The following is a 24514-nucleotide window of genomic DNA, read 5'->3' as shown; positions in this document are numbered from 1 at the left end:
TGACATGGAGACTTACATTTACTTCCAGTAGCTTTGGGCCTCAGCTTACTGTTGGCCCCACCTGGCCGTGCAGCCTGTGCTAACCCATTTATCCTACTCTGTATTTTGCACGTGGTTCTTTACCGCTCATCAGTTTCACACATCCAACTTCTTGTCTTGTGGGCAAATCTATTAGCACCTCTCTCCCAGAGTTCCTGTCTCTGCCGGAAGTCCTGCCTCCCTCTCTTGCCTCAGCTATTGGCCATTCAGCTCTTAATTTAACCAATAAAAAGATGGTGGAGAACAATGTTTACAAAATACTGGGACAGGTGATGCTTAACAATACAAAGCCCGGCTGTCCTCAGCTGGTGCAGAAGTCAGCAGGTGCATGTTACAAAGACAGTCTTTACCCAGCGCACAAAAACATCACTCCAACGTCGTTTACATTTTTGGAAATTAGGAATAGTTAAAAAATGACTGATTCTGTGTACGTGCCAGGGTATGTATGTGGGCACACTTGTGTCGTGGTGTGTGTGGAGGTTGTTTGAATACAGGTCTCAGGGGTCAGTTCTGTCCTTAAACTGTGTGGCTCTAGCACCTTCACCTCCTGAGTCCAGAAAGACAGACGTCATGTGCCCAGGCTGGCCTTGAGCATCTGGTCCTCCTGCCTCTGCCTCCTGAGTCCTGAGCTTTTAAGATCTACTCTTATTCATGCGTATATGTGTGTGTGTGTGGCGGGGGTGGGTGTGTGCCATGTGTATGCTGTGCATGTTTGGGCATCCTCACAGGCCAGAAGAAGGGCTGGATCTCCTGGCACTGGTGGTGTCGGTGGTTAAAAGCCACTTGATGTGGGTGTTGGTAATCAGTCTTCGATCCTCTAGAAGAGCAGCAATTGCTCTTGCTAACACTGAACTTTTTCCTCTAACTTTTGTCTTTTAATATTTGATGTCTTAAAACAAAAGAATATTTCATACAAACTATGTCTTATATAAATTAGCCAATTATTTTTCCTTTGGAATTAATTTTTTATTCTGTTACAGCAGTGGCTGATGGCAGATGTGTGTGTAGTCAGGTCAGCGTGCTAGGTGCTGATGTTTTGAAACAGCTTTGGGCACCTGAGGTTGGTGTGGCTAGAGGATCTCTGCAGGCTAAGAGAGCACAGTCTGGAGAGTTCTTCCTCTTTCCCGCTCTGTAGAACTCCTGCTGGCAAGGAGACGTACAGACTAACACTCAGCTGCAGCTTTCAGGAATCATAACTGGCTTACCCAAGGTTCACGTGCTCACTGCAGACTCTGAGAAGCCCTTTCCCCTCCTGGAGCTAAGTCTTGTCATAGAGCCCAGGCTGGCCTTGAAAATTGCACCCTGAATTTACAATACTCCCACCTCAGCCTTGACAGTGCTGGGGTTATATGTCTGAGCTGCCACACCTGACTTTCCTGTTGGTCTGTTTGTAGAACTTGGTTTACACAGGACTTTGTTTGCTTTAGATTTTTCTGGAGTCGTGGTTCTCAATCTGTGGGTCGTGACTAAGTGTCTCCAAAAATATTTACATTATGATCTATAATGGTAGCAAGTGACCGTTATGAAGTAGTAATGAAGATAGTTTCTGGTTTGGGTCAGCACAGCACGAGGGTCGCAGCATTAGGAAGGGTGAGGGCCAGTGCTCTAGGGTTTGTCCTCTGTGACTGCATCTGCGTGCTCTCCACGTCCGCAGGCACCACGACAGGAAGATGTGTATAATTGGCTTGAGCATCCTCCTGGAGCTGCAGAACCGACCTCCTGCTGTGGATGCTGTGGCCGCGCAGCTTCTCCCCTCCATTCTCTTCCTCTTCCTTGGCCTGAAGCACGTGTGTGCCACACGGCAGCTACTCAACCGTGAGGACCGCTCAAAAGCAGAGAGAGCTGACGCGGAGGACGATGGTAAAGCTTTACTTATGCTTCTCACTGTAGTTGCTTTAGCCTTTAAACAATAACTTATTACTAACTTACCATTATAAAAATTAAAGCCGGGCTCGATGGGGCACACCTGTAATCCCGGCACTTGGGAGGCTAAGGCAGGCAGATCTCTTGAGTTCGAGGCCAGCCTGGTATGCAGAGTGAGTCAGGGCAGCTGGGGCTACACAGAGAAACCCTGTCTCAAAAGACAACCCCCCCCCCCAACAACACCACCATCAGACACTGTTAGTTGAGAAAAATTAGAATTTCCATAAAATGCACACCTATATATTGCATGCTACATTCTGTGATTTCCACAAGTTTAGATTTGATACTTTTTATCAATGAATAGGAATCATCCTAGTTTGTTAATAAACAAGGGATTTAAAATTACTCATCTCCCACCTTAGCATGGGTAGAGCTTCTGGATTTTCTGAAATGCTAAGTAGATCTTTTGAAGTGATAACTTATTTCCAGAACTACTCTTCCTTTTTCCTTCCCATCTCCCTGCTTCTTTCTTCCTTTGAATAAACATGTTAATAACGATAGAATTGTGTTTTAGCATGTTATGTTTCTTTATAATCTCTTAGCTATTCATCGGTTCGTAACTAGACTTTCCTGTTAATGATTAACTAGCATAGGTGTCTTTCTCATCTGCAATTAGATCTGCACCATCTATCTGTTCCCAAACCATGGTTTCCTGCCCTATTTGTAAAGCTACCACGTAGGTTTTGTCTTATTTTACTATGGGAAGGTCTTGGATAGAGCGCTGTGCTGCATGGATCTACTGACGTTTGACAACATCTCACCACAACAGAGACTTTATCGCTGCTTTAGAGGTTGGAAAGGCAGATTTGGTGTCTAACTAGACTGGCCTCAAACCCATGACCCTCTGCCCTGCTGTCCCCAGGTCTGGGGTTATAGCCCTGTGCTGCTAAGCCGGGTTCTTAGTTATGTTATTAGCAGTTGCTAGGGTGGAGGCTTAATTAATCAGTGTCACCTGTTAGTCTTTGTCGTACTTTGTCCCTCCCCAGCATGCCTTTATTGTTCCGCCCCAGCACGTCTACTAAAGTGTGTGTGTGTGTGTGTGTGTGTGTGTGTGTGTGTGTGTGTGTGTGTGTGTGATGGCACATCTCACTGAACATGGTGGTCCTCAGCGCACCTGTTTGCTGGAAGTGACATCCTCCGTTCTTTATGGCTAGTGCTTCATTGTATGTTCATACCATACCTTTTCTGCTTTCAGTCTTTCTTCTCTCTCTCTCTCTCTCTCTCTCTCTCTCTCTTTCTTTCTTTCTTTCCCAGTCTGTCTTTAAACACATGAGAATATTCCTGTCTCCCCTCTCCAGTGCTGTGATTACAGGCATACACTTGGCTTTACGTTTTTATTATTTTTGCCATAGTTTTTGTCTGTTCATTTACTGACGACACCTAGGCTGATGCCATAATCCAGCCTGCCGTGAACTTGGGTGTGCAGGTTTCTATTGATTCTTTGGGTATATATCCATGGGTGATGTATCTGAGTCATATGGAATATTGACTGGTTGGTTGGTTTAGGTATTTTTTAAAAGTATATTTAAAAAATTTGAGAGGGGGAGATTCGGGGGGGGGGGGCGGGAATAAGATAGAGAGATTGATAGAGAGAGAGGTGTGTGCACATAGAGGCCAGAGCCCAGCTTTGCAGGATCAGTTCTCTTCTACCTTTACGAGGCCCTAGGGATTGAGCTCAGGTCATCAGGTGAATTCGGCAAGTGCCTTTACCAGCCTGATGGGGATTTTTGAGACAAGGTCTTGCTATGTAGCTCTTGCTGGCCTGGAACTCACTGTATAGCCCTGGGTACTACACCTGGCTACAAGTTTCCTTTTTAAGTTTTCTAGTAATTTCTACACTAGTTTCCTAATGGCTTGGGTGATTTACGTTTCCAATAGCACACCAGAAGGGCTCTCTTCTCTTCCTCACCAGCAGTTTTGCTTGTTTTATTTAATTTTTTTTTTTTTTTTAAATTTTTAAGATTTATAGCCAGGCGTGGTGGTGCACGCCTTTAATCCCAGCACTCGGGAGACAGAGGCAGGCGGATCACTGTGAGTTCAAGGCCAGCCTGGTCTACAAAGTGAGTCAAGGATGGCCAAGGCTACACAGAGAAACCCTGTCTCGAAAAACAAAACAAAAAAAAAAGATTTATTTTATGTCTGAGAGTGCATAGAGTTCAGAAGAGGGTGTTGGAGCCCCCAGAACTGGAGTTATGAATGTTGTGAGCTCCATGTGGGTGCTGGGAATAAAACCTGGGTCTTATGGAAGAGCAGTCAGTGCTCCTAACCGCTGAGTCATCACTCCAGCCCTGGGTGTGTATTTTCTTAATGACTGCCATTCTGAGAGGGCTGAAGCGGAGACTCATGTGCTGAGTTGCATTTCCCTGATGGCTGAGGTTGTTGAATACTTTTTCCTCATCTATTGTCCATTTGCTGTTTGGATGTCTTGTTAACTAGTTTTGTGCATTTTGGTATTGCGTCTTTTGAGAGAGAGGGTGGCCTCGAACTGCTGCGGAGCTGAGTGTAGCCTTGAACTACTCCTGAGCCTCCTGCATCAGCCTCTCAAGTCATGCCTGGCTGGGTGGGGCATCTTTTGTGGGACTGGCTTTAAATGGTCACTCAGCTCTTGCTCTCAGCTGATTGGTGCTGTGTGTGCGTTCCCTGATGGTTTGATGTCCAGTTGCAGCCTTTGCCTAACCACTCACACAAAGCAGAGCTGGAGTGAGGTGCTGTGTACTTTGGCTTATTTCGTGTGTATGTTTTCAGGTGTGCGTAGGTACATATGTGTGCGTGTGAATGTGAAGGCTAGAGGACAGTCTCGGATGTTGCTCCTAAGAGGACCTTTTTGACACAGGGTCCCTCACTGGTGTGGAATTCACCAAGCAGGTTAGGCTAGATGGGCAGGAGGCAGCCCCAGAGATCCACTTGGATTACAAGCAGTGCCACCGTGCGTGGTGGGCTGTGTTGTGGGTCTGGGGATAGTCCTCAGGCTTGCAGTGCACACACTTTCCCGACTGAGCGCTCTCTCCAGCCATTGGCCTAACTATTTAGGTTGACACATAGCCAAGCCCTTTATTTTTCTTTACGTATTTGTATTGTTACTATATGTGTTAGCAGGAATGACCTGTTTGAGGGAATTTCTGAGCACTTCATAATTGTCTTCTTAATGGTTAAGAGAGTTGAAGTCATTGCTGCTGGAAACACACATGGGTGGGGTCTGCAGCTAACTGTGTTCTTATGTGAGCAGGAGGCCATGGCACAGCATGAGCAATGTCCAGTCTGGACCAGTCAGTCTGCTGCAGGAGAGGGAAGGGTTATAATTTTAGATAGTCTCTATGGTGGTTTCAAATTTCCAGAATATCTTGTAATCCTTGTCTTTCATTCATTTACATAATTAATGGGTTCACAGAAGAGATTTCCAGTGAGGAGGAGGAGACCAATGTAACTGCTCAAGCTACGCAGTCACAAATTGGCCGAGGCGAGGAGGATGAAGATGACGATTGGGATGAGGAAGTGCTGGAGGAGACGGCCCTGGAGGGCTTCAGCACCCTGCTGGACCTGGACAACAGTGTGGATGAGTACCAGTTCTTCACACAGGCCTTGCTGAGTATGTCCTCAACACCCCCACCCCACTTTCTCAAACCTGAAGATATTTTTTTTTAAACATCTTTAATTTCTTCCTGTTAGAAGTTGTTTTGGGATCTGCCCCCATATTGGTATATTGGTATAGCTAGAGGAAGCAGTTGTTGAGGAGCGGTTGAGGAACAGAGGGAAAAGAAATACTGAGACCCATGAATAAATTGGTCCAAAACCTGAAAGGTCTTGTAGCCCAGGAGAACTTTGTTTCTCTTCTGTTTTCCCTGCCTCTGTTACCTGCTTGCTTTTTCCTGTGTCTCTTACTCGCTGACTCTTTCCTTCTCTCCTGGGCCAACCCCAGCACTTTATTTAAAGTGAGGTTAAATTTTTTCATTACAGGTTACAAGAGAACAGTCTAACAAAGAAATATAAACAGTTCTGTAACCTACAATAAGGCATACAGTAAAAATCGAACAATTTCCAAGCAATAATCAGCATAACCTGATCATTGCTTCTTAAACAATACTTGGGAAAGTTTAATCATAAATTTCCCTGGGCTAATGCCATTGTGTTTATAGGATTGTTATAGTGATATAGCTTGAATTAAATGTAGAAGGCACTAGGAAGAGTCCAAGGATGGTAGGAACAGGCGAGCCCCACTGTCTCCCAGTGTCAGGGTTAGGAACGTCTGCAGTTTGGAAGACTTCCAGAAGATCATAGAAAAAGACAGAGTTAGGGAGACCCCAGATATTTAAAGGTAACTGTCCTCAGGGCTCCTCATAGCTGGGCATCAGGTGGGCCCTCAGAAATGGCTGACTGCCTGTCGGGATCAGGTGGCTCCATCACCCCATGATTTGCTCGTGTCGCTTGCTTTTCCTGAGGTGATGATAGCCACTGGCCCTCTTCCCTTTTCTCCTCTAACCCCCTGAAATGCTGTAGCTGTGCAGAATCGCGACGCCGCCTGGTACCAGATGCTCGTGGCTCCACTCAGTGAGGACCAGAGAAGAAAGCTGCAGGAGGTGTACACGGTGGCAGAGCACCGACGGACGCAGGCAGGTCAGCCCGTCCTTCCCACACTGGGGTTGTGTGGCAGAGCCCACCTCTGCCTTACTTGATTTTAATGCTGAAGACCAGCCCTTCATGATAATGAAAAATTCCACTGTCAAGTGGCTGTTGTTGCTTTGTTTTTAAGATAAGGTCTTGGTGTGTCTAGGCTGGCCTGAACCTGTGATCCTCTGATTTTTATCCTGGGCTGCATGGTGGTTCTTTCTCTTCTTTTTGAGATGCTGGAGTTTGAACTCAGAGCTTTGTACATGCTGGGCAAACAATCTATCAGTCAGCTAGTCAGTCTCTCTCTGTCTCTCTGTCTCTGTCTCTCTCTCTCTCTCTGTCTGTCTGTCTGTCTGTCTGTCTCTCTCTCTCTCTCTCTCTCTCCACAGTTTCACTTTGTAGCTGGCCTGGAGCTCAGTGTGTCGCTCCAGCTGTGTGTGTATGTGTGCGTACGCGTGTTTGTGTGTGTGAGTGTGTGTGTGTGTGTGTGTGTCTGTCTGTCTCTCTCTCTCTCTCTCCAGGGTTTCACTTTGTAGCTGGTCTGGAGCTCAGTGTGTCGCTCCAGCTAGCTTCCTCTTCACTGGCCCCAGCTCTCCTAAGGGCTCCGATTACAGCTGTGTGCCAGCATGCCGACATTTTTCCTTTTTTTTAAGACAAGAGGTTGCTAAGTTGGCTAGTGTAGCCTCAAACTTACAGTCTTAGGACCTAAGTGGTCGGGATTACAGGTCTGTCCTGTGCCACTAGGCCCAGTTGGGTGGGTTTTTAAAATCCTAGGATCACAGCTCTCAGTGCTGTTCCACAGGTTAGCTGTCATTAGTGTTGTCCTCATTCACGTGCTCCTGGTGTTTTGGAGAAGGGCCGGGACAGCGCCTGTTGAGAAAGGTTTAGTCAGCCCAGTACCCATCTACCATCTCAACCTCAGCAAGACTACAAACACTCTGATCGTCTTCCAAGGAGTGTCTATTCTTGAAAATGAAATGCCACATGACTCAGTTTACTATCAGTGTCACCCAGAACCTAAGGAAATCAATTTAGAACAAGGGAGGATTATTGTGGCTCTTGGTTTCAGTTCTTGGCCACTTGGTCCCATTGCTTCTGGCCTCTGGTGAGGTCCTTGTGGTGGGGTGTGAGGTTCAGGAGATGGGCTCATTTCAAAGGACCTGGGAATCAGAGAGAGGCTGGGGCTGGGGTCCTTGTATCTCCTTTAAAAGCACAGCTCCTGGGCTAGAGAGAGGGCTCTGCGGTTAAAGAGCACTTGCTGCTCTTGCAGAGGACCTGGCTTCCCAGCACCCACACCAGGTGGCTCACGACTATCTGTAACTCAGTTTTCTTTTCTGATGCCCTTGTTTGGTCTCTGGACACCTGCACACATACGGTACACATTCACAGGCACACGTGCTTACACACACACACACACACACACACACACACACACACACACACACACAAAAACTTTAAAAAGCACAGTTTGTGGGAAAGAGTCTATGGTTACAAAGTGTTTCAGTGGGAGACCTGAGGAGTTTGGGGTGAGGACTGTTCCCCGTCAGGTGTGGGGCATCTTGTCAGTGTCTGTGAGGAATGGAGCCTGCGGCTATCAGCTCCTAGCTTCAGAACTGTTTACTGTCACTTACATTAGCAAACAATTTTACCATGGTAAACATGACTGCCTGTCGTGTGGTTTTTGTTAAAGGCTGGCATCCAATTAGGTGGCACAACTAATACCAGGAATGACATTCTTTTGGAGTTGTGAATCCGTAAAAAGCCAGGCGTGGCAGCAAGGCCAGAAGGGGGGAGATGGTGTCTGTGATTGCAGCACCTGATGCCAGTCAGAGGCTGGTCCATGCCACACAAGAATGAGACCCTGTCTGGAAACCAACAGCTCGCTGCCATAAGAGCCTGGCTTTTAAAAGTTACTCCCATATTCTCACCTTAAGCACTCTTTCTCTTCTGTCTCCCCTCCCTCCTTTTTCAGTAGTAGGGAGGCTCCACGTTTGAGGACAAGGGCGTCTTCTCTGCATTTAACTTTGGAGTTGTGCCCAGCAACATCTGAAAGGCGTGCCCACCGTTCACCGACTGGCGTCACCGCTGCTGCTTATTTCACGGGCTAAGGCTGAGTGGGAAGCGAGGGGCTGTGTCGTCCACACCTGGCAGCTGTGGGCCCGCTCTCGCTCTCCTTGATCCTTTTTACTCTGGAAAATATATATCTATATATTTATATTTTACAGCAGCTACTGTAATGTACGAGAGTCATTGATTGGAAAGGACAAAGTGACTGCTCTGGAGGCTGAACGCAGAGGGTTAGAGTTGGGCATTGGCGACCGCGTCTCAGGTTTCTGCCATGAAGAATCAGTGAATTTGTGCGGATAACAGTGCCTTCTGTTGTACATGAATAATCAGAAAAAAAAATTTTGGAGTGCATTGAAATTTTTTAAAGGCATAAAACATATTTCTAGCTATCCTGTAAACCTTGGTTATATGTTATTTCATTCTGCATTTTACTCTGCATTGACTGTCCCGCAGTTTGTGCAAGTCTCACTCTGGTTTCGGAGACATCCCTGCCCCCTTTGACCAGCCCGTGCCCAGAGACGTCCTCAGGCATTGGCACTCAGGCAGCGGCTCTGGGTTTTCATAAGACATCACCCTTTTCCATCACACTTTCCCTCTTGAATGGGGTGATGTTTCTTTCAGGGTCACAAGGGTATTGATAACATTGCTAACCTGCTGAGTTCAGGCTTGACCCACCTCTTGGCAGCCGGCAGCAGGGACTTATGAATCATGTGCTTAAACTGGACTGCAGGGGTTGGGGGCATCCAAATACAAAGCACACTGAAGTTCTAGCCAGAAGGTGATTGCTGGGTGAGGGCTTGGTCTGTAATCACCATTCCAGCCACGTTGGACAGAGCCCAAAGTATTTTACAACTTCTTTCTTTTTTCTTTTCTCCTTCCAGCCCTCCTTTCTTTGTGAGATAATCTCGTTCTGTATACAACCCAGGCTGACCTCAGATGTGGCAGTCCTCCCGCCTCAGCTTCCCAGTAGAGTTAGAGCCACTGCAGATGGCAAAAGGCCCAACAGATCTACCTCCCTTTCCCTCACAGTCTGCCGTTTCTCCCGATGCAGCTCAGTCTGTTACCACTCAATGGTTCTCTAAAATTCTCCAAGGGTTGGTCCCTTGGTCAGCCGGGTCTGTGGTGATTGACGATGTCAGCGTTGCAGAGCATGAGCCACAGTGCTGTCACTTAGCAACATGGACGTACCTTGTCAGGACCCGACATATTTATGGATGTGAGACAGATCTTGATTTTTTGTGAAACGCCTGCAGCTTAAATTTCCATCAGCATCTGGCAGGATTTTCTAGGTGCTTCCTGAATTACCAACCCTTACTCATTTTCTTTCTTTCTTTCTTTTTTTTTTTTTTTTTTAATTTAGGTTATTTAATTTTTTTGCAGAAGTATCTTAAAGCCATAAGTTTTTGTATTTTCACACCCCTCGCTTTTCAGGGCACCGAAGCTGCATGTACCCTAGCAGTTAGCAGGGAAAGATTGCATTAGGGGAATCCTAGACCTCTGAAATAGTTGGTTTCCCCCACGTCTCTCACGGTTTTATTGTAACATAGGTAAGATGCCTTCACACTGGATCTCTGGGGCGTGGGGTTTGGAGGTGTTAACTTTGTGGTGAATTGTTGTCTGCAGTATTAAAGGGAGACATGGTCCTGTACATTACCACACCTGGTTTTTGAAACCAGAGTCATTGTATGATTTTATTACCAGAAGTGCTAACCAGAGTGTGATCTGGTTACCTTGGAAATGCAGGAACGTAATGAATGTAAAATAAAATGTGGGCTAATTCCCAGGAACTGAACTCTGTGTGGAGTGTTTTCTGGAATATGGCGTTGGCCTGTTTTTCTGACTTGCAGGAACCTAGGACAAAGCGGCTGTTGGCACTGAGAGGACAGCAGGAGGGTGTGAGAACCAACAGGTGTCATGGGCAACGAGAGCATGGCAGTCCTTCCGCAGGCCATGCTGGTGCATGCTGGCAGGCGAATGGTAGATGAGACAGGAGGATCACTAGTTTGAGGCCACCCTGCATGACAGCTTGAGAGCTGGGCAGGGTGACACATCCTTGTAGTCCAGCACTTGGTAGCAGGCAGGAGGATTATAAGTTCAAGGCCGTCCTCATCTACACAGTGAGTTGGAGGCCAGCCCGGATGAGGTAAGACTATTTCAAAAATAAATGAATAAATAAAAATTTATGTTAAAAACTGAATTGAATAGCATGTCAGAAAGGGATTATAACACTGTGCTCAAATTAACATGCCAACAGAACAAAAACACCATTTCAATAAACATGGACAAGTATTTGATAAAATTTTAGCATCCTCCAATAATCAAACCTTTAAAAATCAGGTACACTAAGAATTTGCCTCAAATTCAGGTAACACTATTCAATGGGGAAAAGCTGCTGGAAGCCCGCCTTCTGAGAGCTGGGGGAGACGAGGCTGCTGAGTTTAGATGCTGTTCTAGCTCTGGAAGGCCTAGCCTGAGAAATAACACAAGAGAAAGAAGTAGAGGCCACCCAAATCAGAAAGAAGATTATCTCTGTTTGCAAATAGCATGGTTCTTGATTGTTATTTAAGTTTTGAAGTTTTTTACTGACATTTTTTTTTTATTCAGTGTACTCTGGTTATGTTTTTTCCTGTCTTCCAATTCCTCCCAGATCCTCCTCACCATATACTTTTTGTTACGTGTGTGTGTGTGTGTGTCCGTCCATATCCTGCCATCAAAGTTCTAGGATCAAATTCAGGTGTTTAGGCTTGGTGGCAGTCACTTTATGAGATGCACTGTCTTGGGGCCCAGCATGATCATACATGAAGAAAAACCTAAAGACACAACTAAAAATAAAGAAGTTCAGTTAAGCCGCAGAACATATGCCTAACCTATCAAATTAGCATATTTATGCATGAGTAATGAGCTAGCTGAAAAATCAAGAGAATAGTCACATTAATAAGAGTTACAAAAATATAACCCATAGCCAGGCATAATGGCGCACACCTGTGATCCCAGCACTCCGGGAGGCAGAGGCAGGTCGATTGCTCTGAGTTCAAGGCCAGCCTGGTCTACAAAGCGAGTCTAAGATAGCCAATGCTACACACAGAAAAACCCTGTCTCGAAAAACCAAAAGAAAAAGGCCAGCATAAATGTAACTGAGAAGGCAAACATACAAACTATAATGAAAATAAAACACGGATGAAAGAAGCAGGACAAAGAATAGAAAAGGATTTCACATTCACGGGGAAAAATATTCTGTGTATGCACTCATACATGTGTACGTATGAATGTGGGGGTCAGAGTTTAATGTTGCGTATCTTTAGTTGATTTCCACTCTCCCGCCTTCCCACCCCCCTTCCCTGAGACAGGGTTTCTCTGGTAGTCCTGGCTTTGTAGACCAGGTTGGCCTCAAAGTCACAGAGTTCTGCCTTCCTCTGCCTCCCAAATGCTAAGATTAAAGGTGTGTGCTGTCATCCCCAGCTCCCACTTTATTTTTTTAAGGCAGTGCCTCTTCACTAAACGTAGGGCTCATTGGCTGGGTTTGGCTGGCCAGTGAGCGCTACGGATCAACTTGTCTCTGCCCCGTCGACCACTAGTGCAGCGTCTACACCATCTATGCCATGTACTCTGTCTACTGGATGACGTTCTATGGCCCAGGATGGATCCCAGGGACTCTAGGATAGATTGCCAATGTACTTCCTGTCCAGCTGCCTTATGTTTTTCTCTGTGGTAATAACACCAGGCAGGAGGTATCATCGCACAACACTTTAAAGATTCCGTCATAATAACCTGTGACTTCCACCTTGGGTGGATGCTCTCTCTTCCTGTTTCAGCACTGTACCACTTGCTCTGACTGGAGCCCTGTCATAAGCAGCTCTATGGACAGGCCCGTTTAGCTTAAGTCTGCATCCTGCTGATGGATGCAGGGGTTTGACATGTGCCTCATCCCCTGCCAAGTCTTCAGAAACTATACTTAGAACATAGCACTGAGTCATGATAGAGTGGCTAAGTCTGAGGGCAGTTGGTTATATATACAATTTAAGAGGAGAAAGGATGGCACTTTTTTTCTCCCTAAAGAACAATTTTAATGATTGTAAGGTTTGGGATTAACCTGAAATTTTAAACATGATTTAACTAGATACCAATGATAAAACAAGGCATTTTGTCATGTGTTGCTTCAGTCAGTTGCTTTAATTTGATTACTTAAAAAAGATTTTCAGCTGGGCAATGGGGACCCATACCATTAATCCCAGCGCTTGGGGGGGGGGGGGCAGAGGAAGGTGAATCTCTCTTGAGTTCAAGGCCAGCCTGGTCTGGAGAGTGAGTTTCAGGACAGCCAAGGCTACACAGAGAAACCCTGTCTCAAAAAAACAAAACAAAACAAACAAAAAAGGATTGTCGTGCTGGAGAGAGATAGCTCAGTGGTTAAGAGAGCGTACTAGCGTACTGTCCTTGCAGAAGACCTGGGATTCAGTTCCCAGCACCCACACGGTGCCTCGTTACTGTCTGTAGCTTGAGCTGCAGGGAATCGGATGCCCTCTTCTGGCCTCCTAGGGCACCAGCCACGCTCTCAGGGCACCTACATGTATGCAGGCCGAACACTCATAAGTTAGGTAAGTCTTAAAAACAAAGCCCAGACAGTCAGTCCTCCTCTCTAATCAAGATTGGCTAGTGCTGTGTTCTTTCGCTCCTTCACACTTGCAGGTAGCTGCTTGGGTGCCTGGGGCTGGGATCAGTGGGGCCAACTACACCCCTTTTTCTTTTTTTTTTAATGTTGATTGTTTTATTACATTTTGCTGTTGAAAATATATAGGTGTTACTATTTTTCTTTTTTTTTTTAATTTTTTTCCATTTTATTAATTTATTCATATTACATCTCGATTGTTAGCCCTTCCTGTTTCCTCCCATTCTTCCTTCCCTCCCACTTTCCCCCTTCTCCCCTCACCTATGTCTGTGATTGAGGGAGACCTCCTCCCCCTATATATGCTCTTAGAATATCGAGTCTCTTCTTGGTAACTTGCTATCCTTCCTCTGAGTGCCGCCAGGCCTCCCCATCCAAGGGACGTGGTCAGAAAAGGGGCACCAGAGTTCGTGTGAGAGTCAGATCTCACTCTGCACTCAACAGTGGAGAATATCATGATCGTCGGCTAGGTCTTGGTAGGGGTTCGAAGTTTAATGCCTATATTCTCCTTGGCTGTACACCCCTTTTTCACGAGATCATTTATCCCTTCCCCCCACTGCCACCCCTGGTCTGAGACAAGGTCTTACTGTGTAGCCCACTGTGGCCTGGAACTGGAGTGCCCCCCTCAGCACACACACCCCACCCTGCTTTAATCTCTCAAGTGTCAGGATGCAGGTGTGTACTGCCTTACCTGCTAGTCCAAACATTTCCCCATACTGATGGCTGTTTTGAGGAAGTCTTACATTGAAAGCTGCGTGTGCCAGCCTCTAGGCGATTATCACTTTTTGTTTTTAAAGATTTATTTATTTATAACACAGACACTGTTCTGCCTACATGTATGCCTGTACACCAGACAGGGCACCAGATCTCACTACAGATGGTCATGAGCCACCATGTGGTTGCTGGGAATTGATCTCAGGACCTCTGGAAGAGCGGACAGTTCTCTTAACCTCTGAGCCATCTCTCCAGCCCCGCAAGTATCACTCTTAAAGTGCACTTTACCTTACGGAACAATCCCAGCTCAGACAAAAGAGACAAAGTGCTGTATCTGGATGAGTTGACAAGAAGGTCCCATTGCAAAAGAGTGTGGACACAGGTTGCAAGTTTTTGGGAGCCATTACGGTAAATATCCACCATTGTCTGTACTGTCCTAGTAACTCAAGTCCCTTCTACCTGCACAGTGCACTCACTCCTTCCCAAGATCCCTGAAGTCTCATCAAGTATTACTTTGCATTAGGTGAAAAATAGCTTGTGCCATTTTTGATGCAGAGACCCCAAAACTAAGGTTTTGTGCAATGTGTATGCATGCATGCATGCGCACACGCACACACGCACACGTCTCCATGTAACATACAAAGGTGAGATAGAGTGTGTGTGTACTGATAGGCTTGTTAGGAAGTGGGAGGAAATGGCAGCGTCTCCTGAAGTGCACTGGTCACTCAGCCCCTCTGTGTTCCATCTTCCTGTCATTTCCTTTCTGGTTTCCTGGAGAATGTGCTGCTGCACTCAGCTGCTTTTGAAAATGCTTCTATTCAATTTGAAGTTCCTGTGTCTTCTAGTCTCACAAAAATTGGGCTTGTGCCTTTAAATAATTTCTTTATTACTGTATGTGCCTTTTACCCCCAGAGAAGTTGTTTTGAAGAGATGGTACCACCAAAGTTACAGCAAATAATCTACAACTTTGTGGGGGAAAACTTACATGTTTTCAAAATCTACAGAGTTTAGAGGAGTGACGTTTTACCAGTTTCAGTCTGGAGTTGTGAAGATTGTTTCAGTGCACAACTTTCAGGGGGGTAGGAACTGGGATGACAGTTTACGAGACTATTTTGGGTGGGGGAGCGTGAGAATAGTGTGCTTTGTTGGGGATTTTCCTTAAGTTCTTCCAGAGAAAGAAGCCAGGTGCTTCCTAAGATGACTGTGAGCATTTCAGTTGCTCCAAATTCACACTTGGTAGTGTTGGTCATCACTGTTGAGATTTCTTTACATATCGCATATGCAAATTCTTTATCAGATGCGTGTCTGTGGCTTGTGGCATGTTTTTTTTTTTTTTACTACTTTGTGACTACTTTGTGGGTCCTAATTGTCTCCTAACAGTATCGTCTCTGGCTCATCAGTCTTCTCTTTTTCACTCTACTCAATCTCTATTCTGCACTGACTGCCTTCTCCTCTGTAACCCTACTCGGTCTTCTTAATTCCTGCAACAGCTGTCGTCCTGACCCTTGATTGTCTCTCTCAGCTGTTGAGGTTCAGGAATAGCCACACACAGACCACACGGACACCAGATTCAGATGGAAGTTTATTGACCGCTTAGCAAAGTGGTCAGGGACATAGTCTGGATTTGTAACTGTGATGCTGAGCAGGCGTCAGAGTGAGTTTTTAAAGGAAAAAGACCGTAACCAAGCAGGAAGAACTATTCCAGGTACATTATGCCTACGTAGCTAGACAAAGCATTGTAAGCTGATTGGCTGAGATTTAAAGTAGGGAAATTTTGGGGACTTTCCAGGTTTCTGGGAGAAAGAAACCTGGCAGGGTATTGTGGCTTTGTTTAAGTAGAACATACATTCATCAGTTCAAGCAGAACATTAAACAAGTATTGAATTGTAAGCAAAAGGCTAATGTCAGGCAGGCAGAACCTGAGAACGCAAACTTAATTTCATCTTATGATCAAAATGGAGATTAAAGACAAAATGGCTTCAGTTATGCTAAAGACGAATGCAGGTATCAAAGAGGAGCTACAGTTAGGATAAAAACTAAAGTAGGTCTCAACAGAGGGACCATAGTTATACAAATAGTTAAAGCAGGCCTCAACACAGCCTCTGCTGGCTTTTTATATCCTCCCCTTTTCCAAGAAATCCAAGAGGCCACCAACACTGTAGACTTAAAAAATATGTTTTTTTTTTTTTTTTTCTCCTCACAAAAAAAGCCATAGGGTCAAGCTGGATTCCCAAAGGGCCAGATGACTAGCAACTGGGGATCCTTAAAAGGGCCAGACATAGAAGATAAATCACACCACAGTGGCTGATGTTTCTTTTTCTGTATTATTATTATTATTATGATGATGATGATGTTTTTTAAGACAGGGTTTCCCTATGTAGCCATGGGTGTCTTGAACGCACTCTGTAAACCAGGCTGACCTTGAACTCACAAAGATCTGCCAGATCTGCCTCTGCCTCCTGAGAGCTCGGATTAAAGGTGTGCACTGCCACACCAGGCTTTTGTTTTTTTTTTTTTGTGAGTTGGTGTTATATCCTTGAATGGTCTGGAGCTACCTGTGTTGATGACGGTGAGCTTGGACTCCTGATCCTCATGCACCTACCTCCTGATATTTGCTGTTACAAGTGTACAGTTCCATGCCTGTATCAATAGTGACTTTTGAGCAGCAGAATTTTAATTCCATCCAGTTGATCATTTAACTTTTTATAGCTTATAATAAGTTTTTGCCCAGCAAGGACACTTTTGTGGGATAAGTTTTGCTCTCCCAGTTCCCTGTGTCCCCAAGGAAGTGACCTCATTTGAGACAAGAAGAGTCATAGATGATCAAGTGGAAATGAGGTTCATGGGTACATCCTAATCCTAATGGCTGACTTCCTTATATGAAAGGGAAATCTGAGGGCACAGACGGAAAGAATGCCATATAAACATTTTGGGGCTTTTCGGGGTGGGAGTGAGGGGCAGATAATACCTTAACAAGCCAGAGATTTCCAAATGGTGACAGAATTCTAGAGGAGGAGAGATGTGTGGAGCCAGAGGGCCTGTGCTGGCCTGCACCTGGATTTGGGACCTTCACCTCCAGAACCACTAAATGATACAGTTACTGTCACTTAGAACTTTCACTTGGGGTAGAAATGGCTCAGTCAGTAAACAGCTTGCTGCACAAGTATGGGGACCTGAACCCGCATAGAAAAAAGATGGATGGATGGTGTGTGCTTGTGTGTCATCTCATGGTGGGAAGGCAGGCGGTCCCTGAGGTTATTCCCCACAAATAGGCACCAAAACACGCATACCTGCACACATGCGCTCTCAAACAAACATGCACACACATGCACTAAATACAAGAAGATTCACTCTGTGAGACTTTGCCATCACAGCCCTAGCAATGGTTGCTAAGCCATGAAAACGGCTTTTCTCCTTTTTAAGCAGCCTGTTCTTGGTAAGCCCAGTCGCGAAGAGGCATGAAAGAGTTCTTGAGTTCAAAATGATTTTTCACTGTGTGTTCTTAAAAAGCCAGAAGATGCTGATAGTGTCGGAACGGAGACTCTGCCTTGGTTCTGGTAAGCAGCACAGTTCATCGTCAGCGGCTCAGAAGTGCAGTGCTGGAGGCGAGGAGCTGCAGTTTGCTAAACTCTCACTCCATTCTGTGTTGAGGAAATGCTTTACTTCTTTGGAAGACCCCAGACAAAAGGTTTTGGAATGAAGGGGGAACGTACTGAACCTTGCATTTAGTAACAAGCCTGGGCAAGAAGGCTTGCATTGGATTTCAGCAGAGGCTGCTGTTAATTGTGTCTCTGCAGGGTTTAATCTCAACCTCAGCTCAGCTAGTCTTTCTGAAACCACAGCGCCTCTAGAAATTCAAGTAGACAAGGACTTACCATCCTCGGCCTTGTCAAGATAGGTAGGGACCCCTAAGATGAGGCCCCAGTGCTCATGAAATCTATATAATCACTTCTGTGGTTCTCGTACATTGTTAGAACAGTTTTGAGGATAAGCGCCATGTTGGAATGCTTAGGAAAGAATTGTAAACATTCTAGCCAGATGTAGTAGCTTATACCCCAGGCCTGAGAGCTGGAGGCAAGAGTTTGAGGCCAGCCTGGCCTAGTTGACAGAAAGTCATGATAAGTTCCTTGGGATTCCACGAAAAAGTATCCCATGTGGATAAGAATCCTGCTGTCCCAGTGATGGAAGTCAAGTAAGTGAGACATCATCATGGCTTATGGTTGAGGAAGCTGAAGACTGACCTAGACCCACCAACAAAAACAGTAAATATTCTTGATTGCAAATTTGTTGTTGTTACTTGTAAATCCTGTGGTCATTAGTGTTTTCTCTTGTATTGTAGAATCTCTCTGTTCATGAGAACGGGTAGAGGAGTGTTCAGCAGAGTTTGAATCCTTCCTTCACTCTGTCATTGGTGCTAGTTATGGGTGACGCACGCGGGTCAGTGGCATTAATGCTTTCACACTGTGTTGTTGCCATCACTACCACCCAGCCCGGGAAATGTTCATCTTGCGAAACTGAGGCTCAGACTTCACTCCGTGTCTCTTTCCCTGTGCCGCTGTTCTCTGGAGTGCTTCCCCTGCCTACTCACGTGCTTTACAGAAGTGGATCGTGCAATAGCTCTTATGTGCCCAATTTCACTTAACATTTTCAAAATTTGCCGTGTTGTAGCGTGCGCAAGAATGCGTTCTGAGTTTGTTTTGTTTGAGAAAGAGCCTCATGTAGGTCAGGCTAGTCTTACTTGCCGTATGACTGAGGCTGACCTTGAACCCTTGATCCTCATGCCTCTACCTTCTGAGTGCTGGGATTACAGGCATGCACCACACACCTGGGTACTTAACGCATTCCGTCTTAAAGCTGACTAGATTTCCACTTTGTTAATTTATCGACTACCTACCTGTTGGTAAACGTGGGTTGTTTCTACCAACTGTTTGGTCTCTGTGAGCAGCACTGCTGTGAATATTGATTTGCAATGCATTTCCCTAATGATTAGTGGGCAGAGCATCATTTCATATGCTTATTGACCATTTGTATCTTCTTCACAGAAGTGCCTTCTCAAGACCTTTGCCCTTGCAGATTGGCGTGTCATTAACAATTAGCTCTTATTTTAAAACATGTCTGCGATGTGCTTTCCTGAGCAGCAAGAGCAATGGCTGAACCTGAGGCTGCACAGAGGGCAGAATGGTCCTTGAAAGGGTTTTTCTGGCATAAGGGCACCTTGGCAGTCAGGAGCCAAGGAATACCACAAAATCATGCTGTGCAACAAATTTCACACAAGAGGTTCATTGAGGTGGTGGGGAAGAGAGAGACAGCAGAGGATTGGGTGGAGGGGAGGGCGTTGATAGGGCTTTTGGCACATACACAGTGAGCTAGTATTGCACGGTCATGCTTGGCTGCCAACTTTGAAACATTATTTGGCTGTTAACACTGAGTGGTGGATGTGGGGATTTCCAAGTCTTGGAGCTGGGGGTGGAGGCAGGCCAGGACCAGGGTGATTTCCCGTAGCCTGTTACCATACAGTCCTATTGCACCTAGGTAGTGCTCCAGGAGAGTTCACGGGAGCACCACCACTCTACGTGACTCACACCCTCCCCCAGTTCTGGCCTTATCTCTAACTCCCTCATCCCAGACTCCCCACTCGGGAGTGCCCACTCCAGACATGGCATCCCCAGTAGTGCCCACTCCAGACATGGCATCCCCAGTAGTGCCCACTCCAGACAGGACATCCTCAGGGCCTTCACAATTCTTATTTCCATGTCCTCAAGAAACTTGTTTTTTTCTCCCTATGACCATTAATGTTGGAATTCTGCTTCAGTCTGCCTGCCTGTGATGTCATTGCCTGCCTGCCACGGGGGCGTGGCCCTGCCCAGGGCTATATAAAAGGACAGACCCTCCTTGTGGCCTTCTCTCTGTCTCTGTCTCTCTGTCTCTCTCTCTCTCTCTGTCTCTCTCTCTCTCTCTCTCTCTCTCTCTCTGGGGTACCCTTCCCTCCTTTACTTCTTCCCCCATGCTCATTTAATAAACCTCATATAATCTAATATCTTCTGCCTGGTATCTTATCATTTTCATTTTTAAACATAAAAATTGTGTCTGCCTTAAGCAGTCTCTGTTATATTTTGTTAGGTTTGGGGAGAATCAGAGAAAATTCACTTCAACCCTGAGTGCACAGGGAGGCAGCATCTGAGGATCTGAACTGCCTCCCCGAAGGGACATTGTACAGCATATTTAAAGCATGAAACCACAAAGCAAGGGGGAGTGGGGTGGGCTGTAGCATCGTCCGATCATAATTTGACACAAGAGACTGAACAACAAACTTGGAAACAGGTGGTCACGGGAAGGGAGTAAACGTTGGTAATTGGGCCTTATGCGGACTACCTGGTTTCAGGATCCTTGACTTAGAGCCTTGGTGGTCAGGCCTCATCCTAGGTATCTGGCCCATGACTCAAAATGACAAGGGAGCAAAGGAGTGGGCAAGCTGGGTGTAGTCAATTAGGTCATGACAGGCAATCAGTTATATACACTTATGACTTGTGTACCTTAGTTTAGATACAGGCAACTTCTTTCTTTATATTTTTTTACTGGTTAACAAACAAGCAAGAAGCACCTGGAACTACAGGGTGGGAGTTGGTTTTTGGCCTGGGAACATGAACTCAGTCTGGCCTTGCCAGCAAGATGGAGAAGTTGTCCTTGAGGTGGCTGGACTCAGACACCTGTCTGCTTACACTTTAAGACACATGTTTTAAAGTCTTTGCCATAAGTTTGCTGCTTGGTCTTTCTGCGGGACCTTTCTATGGGTTAGTTTTTTGTTTTTTGTTTTTTGGGTTTTTTTTTTTTTTTCCTTAAATGCACCACATGGCTCTGGTTATTTGTTTTGTTTTGTTTTTTGTTTTCAAACCTTGTGGTTTTTTGAAACTCGAATCAGATAACATGGTAGCTCTGCCCAATTCTTCCCTTTTCCAGGGTTGTTTGGGATATTCATTCTGGTTGCTGTTGTCTGTCTGGATGATGCCGCTCTGTTGACAATTGGGCTATTATGCCCAGATCACTAGATCCCTAAAGACCACCCGGAGTCCGAAGCCATATGCAAAAGCAGGGAGACTTTATTCAAACTCTAGCGTGAGGACCCTTGAACCTCACCGACTCAGCGGACCAGTAGCCAGAGCCCTGAACCATCATTAGGCAGGGTTTTTATTGTGATTACAACAAGGAACAGGAGCTTTCAGTTTGACAGTTACAGGATTGGTTGGCATTTAGCAAGGTTGGGTTGGCACTGGGGGATTGGTTGAGCCTGACCACAAAATGCTTAAGCAATCTATCAATAACATTTAGGGATGTTAGGTACTTCCCGCTGTCCCCTGATTAGCTGAGGCCTAGCGTGGTTCTTTTCCTGGAACAGTTGTTGGTTTTTCCAGTAACTGGGGTGAAATTGAGGACAGGCCTAAGATGGAGTCTCCATGGCTCAGGTTCCAGACTCACCATTTGAAGGGAAAACTAGATACGTAAAAGTGAGTGCTCTCTTTCTCTCTTTTGTACTTCTTTTTAAAAACTTTTATTAATTCTTTGTGAGTTTCACATCATGCCCTCCAGCCCCACTCATCTCCACCTCCCTTTCACATCTGCCTTCTGTGTCATGGAAGCTGTAGTCACAATCTGTCACACGGTACACTGTTTTGTCCACACTTCTTTATTTGCAAATGTTTATTTTGATGAGTCATTGGATTGTTTCACGGCCTCTGTCTTCTGCTAGACTATCAATGCTGGATCTCACTTTTGGGATTTGGTCTGGTCGTTGCCCAAATGAGCAGACTCAAAATGTTTATAACCTTGCCTAAGAACTTATTCCTGTTTGACCAATAAAAAGCCAACACACCTGGGCTGGCAAATGAGATAGATAGGTGTGGCTAAGGTTCCCCAGCTTTCAGGACAGAGAGGCTCATGGGAAGGGAAGCAGCCAGAGGCCAGAAGAGGATCTTGGGAGGAAGGAGAGAGGAAGAGGAGAAGGAAGGAGGCTGCCGCCATGGGTGAGGTGGAGGAGAAGCACATGGCTGGCATGGATGGAGGATTCAGCCCAGATGAAGAGCATTAGCAAGTATTTGGGATTATGGATGGGATCTAGCTTGATAGAAATGATTAGAAGCAGATGGCATGGGGTTGGGGCAGAGATGGAAGGTAGTTTAGGGGATTAATGTCTTCTCTGCCCCAGGTGAACCAAGGCTATTTTAAAATATGACTCGTGTCTGTGTTTTCATTAATTGCTAGCAGGTTAGAAAATACTACTGTAATAATAATTAGCCTAATAGACATTTATTAGGCCATACTTACAAATTAACCACCACACCTCACCAGGATGCCTCCTGGTGATCCTGTTGTCCTGTATCATGGAGCTCCTGTGGCTTTGGCTCAGCAGGACCAGGCCTTTCACATGCTTCAGCAGGTCATAGATGGGGTAAATGTTGGCGTGGGCCAACTCAAAGCCCTGGATCTGGGCCTGGGTGGTCCTACACCTTTTTTTTTTTTTTTTTTTTTGAGTCAGTTTCTGGCCTCAGTGATCCTCCTGGCTCAGGCTTCCTAGTGCTGGGATTGCAAGTGTCAACTGCTGTGCCCAGCTGCAGTGATTTCTTATGCCCAGTGTGTGGATAGTTTGTGGTCTGTGCTGGATTGAGATACCACAGCTGCTTTATAGGTATACTCTGTGTGTGTGTATGTGTGTGTGTGTGTGTGTGTGTGTGTGAGTGTGTCTGCTTGTGTCTATGTGAGTGTGTCTGTGTGTGTGTGTGTGTCTCTGTGTGTCTGTGTGTGCATCTCTGTATGTGTGTCTATGTGCATCTGTGTGTGTGTATCTGTGTATGCCTGTGTGTGTATCTGTGTGTCTGTGTCTATGTATGTTTATATGTTTGTGTCTGTATTTCTGCGTGTTTCTGTGTGTCTGTGCCTGTGCATGTTGATGTGTGTGTGTCTCTGTGTGTCTGTGTCTATGTATGCTTGTATGTTTGTGTCTGTATGTGTGCATGTTTCTATGTGTCTGTGTCTGTGCATGTTTGTGTGTGTGTGTGTGTCTGTATGTGTGTGTGTCTCTGTGTGTCTATGTATGTCTGTGTGTGTGTATGTGTGTCTGCTGGAGGTTGAAACCTTGTACATGCTAGGTAAACACTCTACCACTGAGCTAAATCCCCAACCCCAATATAGCTCTAGAGAAATAAAAACTCCTCAGCTTGGCTGAGTTATGGGCCCTGTCCTTGCCACCGTGGGGCAGTGGAAATCACGTATAAACACTTACAGTTTTATGTGATGATCACTATCGTTTTTTATGATTCCCTACATAATGCAAAAGCCATTTGCTGTCCTTCCTAATGCGCCCTGCAGAGCACAGGCTGCTGATTGCTGAGCGGAGGGCCTGGAGGCTGTGATTTTCCTGCAGGGAGCAAAGACTGAATACATCTCCTGGGAATCTAGTGATTCTGTGGTCAGGTAACATCTCCTAGTAACCACAGTCTACAAGAAAGCTGTTCATTATGGAACTGTTATGGGAAAAAACATTTAAAAGTTAAAAATTCACATGTGTGTAGTGTGTGTGCGTTTGTGTGTGTGTGGCCTGTTTGTGTGTGTATGTGTGTGTGGCCTGTGTGTGTGTGTATGGCCTGTGTGTGTATGTGTGTATGTGTGTGGCCTGTGTGTGTATGTGGGTATACTTGTGTGTAGAGATCACAGGATAATTTGCAGGAGTTGGTTCCTGCTTTCTGTGTAGATCCTGGAGACTAAACTCTGGTCATCAGGCGTGGTGGCAGGTGCCTTTACCTACTGAGCCATTTCAATAATCAGAAGAACATTTCCCCTCTCCGTTTTTTTCTTTTATTGTGGTAAAATACACATGAAGGCAGGGGCTAGAGAGATGGCTTGGTGGTTAAGAGCGCTGGCTGGGGTTTCCTTCCCAGCTCCCACATGCCAGCTCAGTTCCAGTGGATCTGACACCCTGCTTTGTATTAGTCAGGATTCTCTAGAGTTTGGGCAAGCAGGCAAAATGGAGCCGCTCCGTCTTCTGTGGCATAAGCTGCCACCAGAAGGTGGGTCTTCCTGATCTCTTCAAATGATTGGGGTAAGTCTCCCCTCCCACTCCCTCAATGACCCAATGGAGAATAATATCGCACAGCTGTGCCTAGCTGACTCCAGATGTGGCCAAGTTGCCTGGCAGGACCTTCTGGCCTCCACAGGCATCAGTGTGCATGTGGCCCATAGATGAGCATGCAGGCAAAACACTCATTTGCATAAAAATAAGATAAAATAAATATGCATAGAGACGCCTCCTTCTCAAGGAGCTCTTGTCTGGACATGGGAAACTTCACTCTTGACGAAGAGGATGTTCTGAAGGGTGAGCACACAGAGACAGGAGGCACATTTAGTTTTCATTCTAACTCAGGTGGTAACTGTGCCTTTGCCCCACGGGCTGGGGTCTAACTTCACAGTCTGAATTCAGTTGGCTCATCTGGAAAGATAGGCACCCAGGAGATGGAG

At 45.8% G+C, this 24514-nt stretch overlaps 1 protein-coding gene across 1 annotated transcript in view; it reads left to right on the top strand.

Annotated features, from left to right (window-relative positions):
• Ipo8 (importin 8) overlaps positions 1–6647 on the top strand; it is a 54671-nt gene extending 48024 nt beyond the window's left edge. Inside the window, exons 22-24 of the mRNA XM_051155621.1 lie at positions 1694–1899; positions 5351–5548; positions 6457–6647. Coding sequence (XP_051011578.1) covers positions 1694–1899; positions 5351–5548; positions 6457–6632 — 580 coding nt within the window. The 3' untranslated portion in view covers positions 6633–6647. The remainder of the gene's footprint in view (positions 1–1693; positions 1900–5350; positions 5549–6456) is intronic.
• Positions 6648–24514: the final 17867 nt, after the last annotated feature.

The sequence above is a fragment of the Acomys russatus genome, chromosome 13 (assembly GCF_903995435.1).
Source record: "Acomys russatus chromosome 13, mAcoRus1.1, whole genome shotgun sequence".
Classification (NCBI taxonomy): domain Eukaryota; kingdom Metazoa; phylum Chordata; class Mammalia; order Rodentia; family Muridae; genus Acomys; species Acomys russatus.
This window is presented reverse-complemented; position numbering and strand designations above follow the sequence as displayed.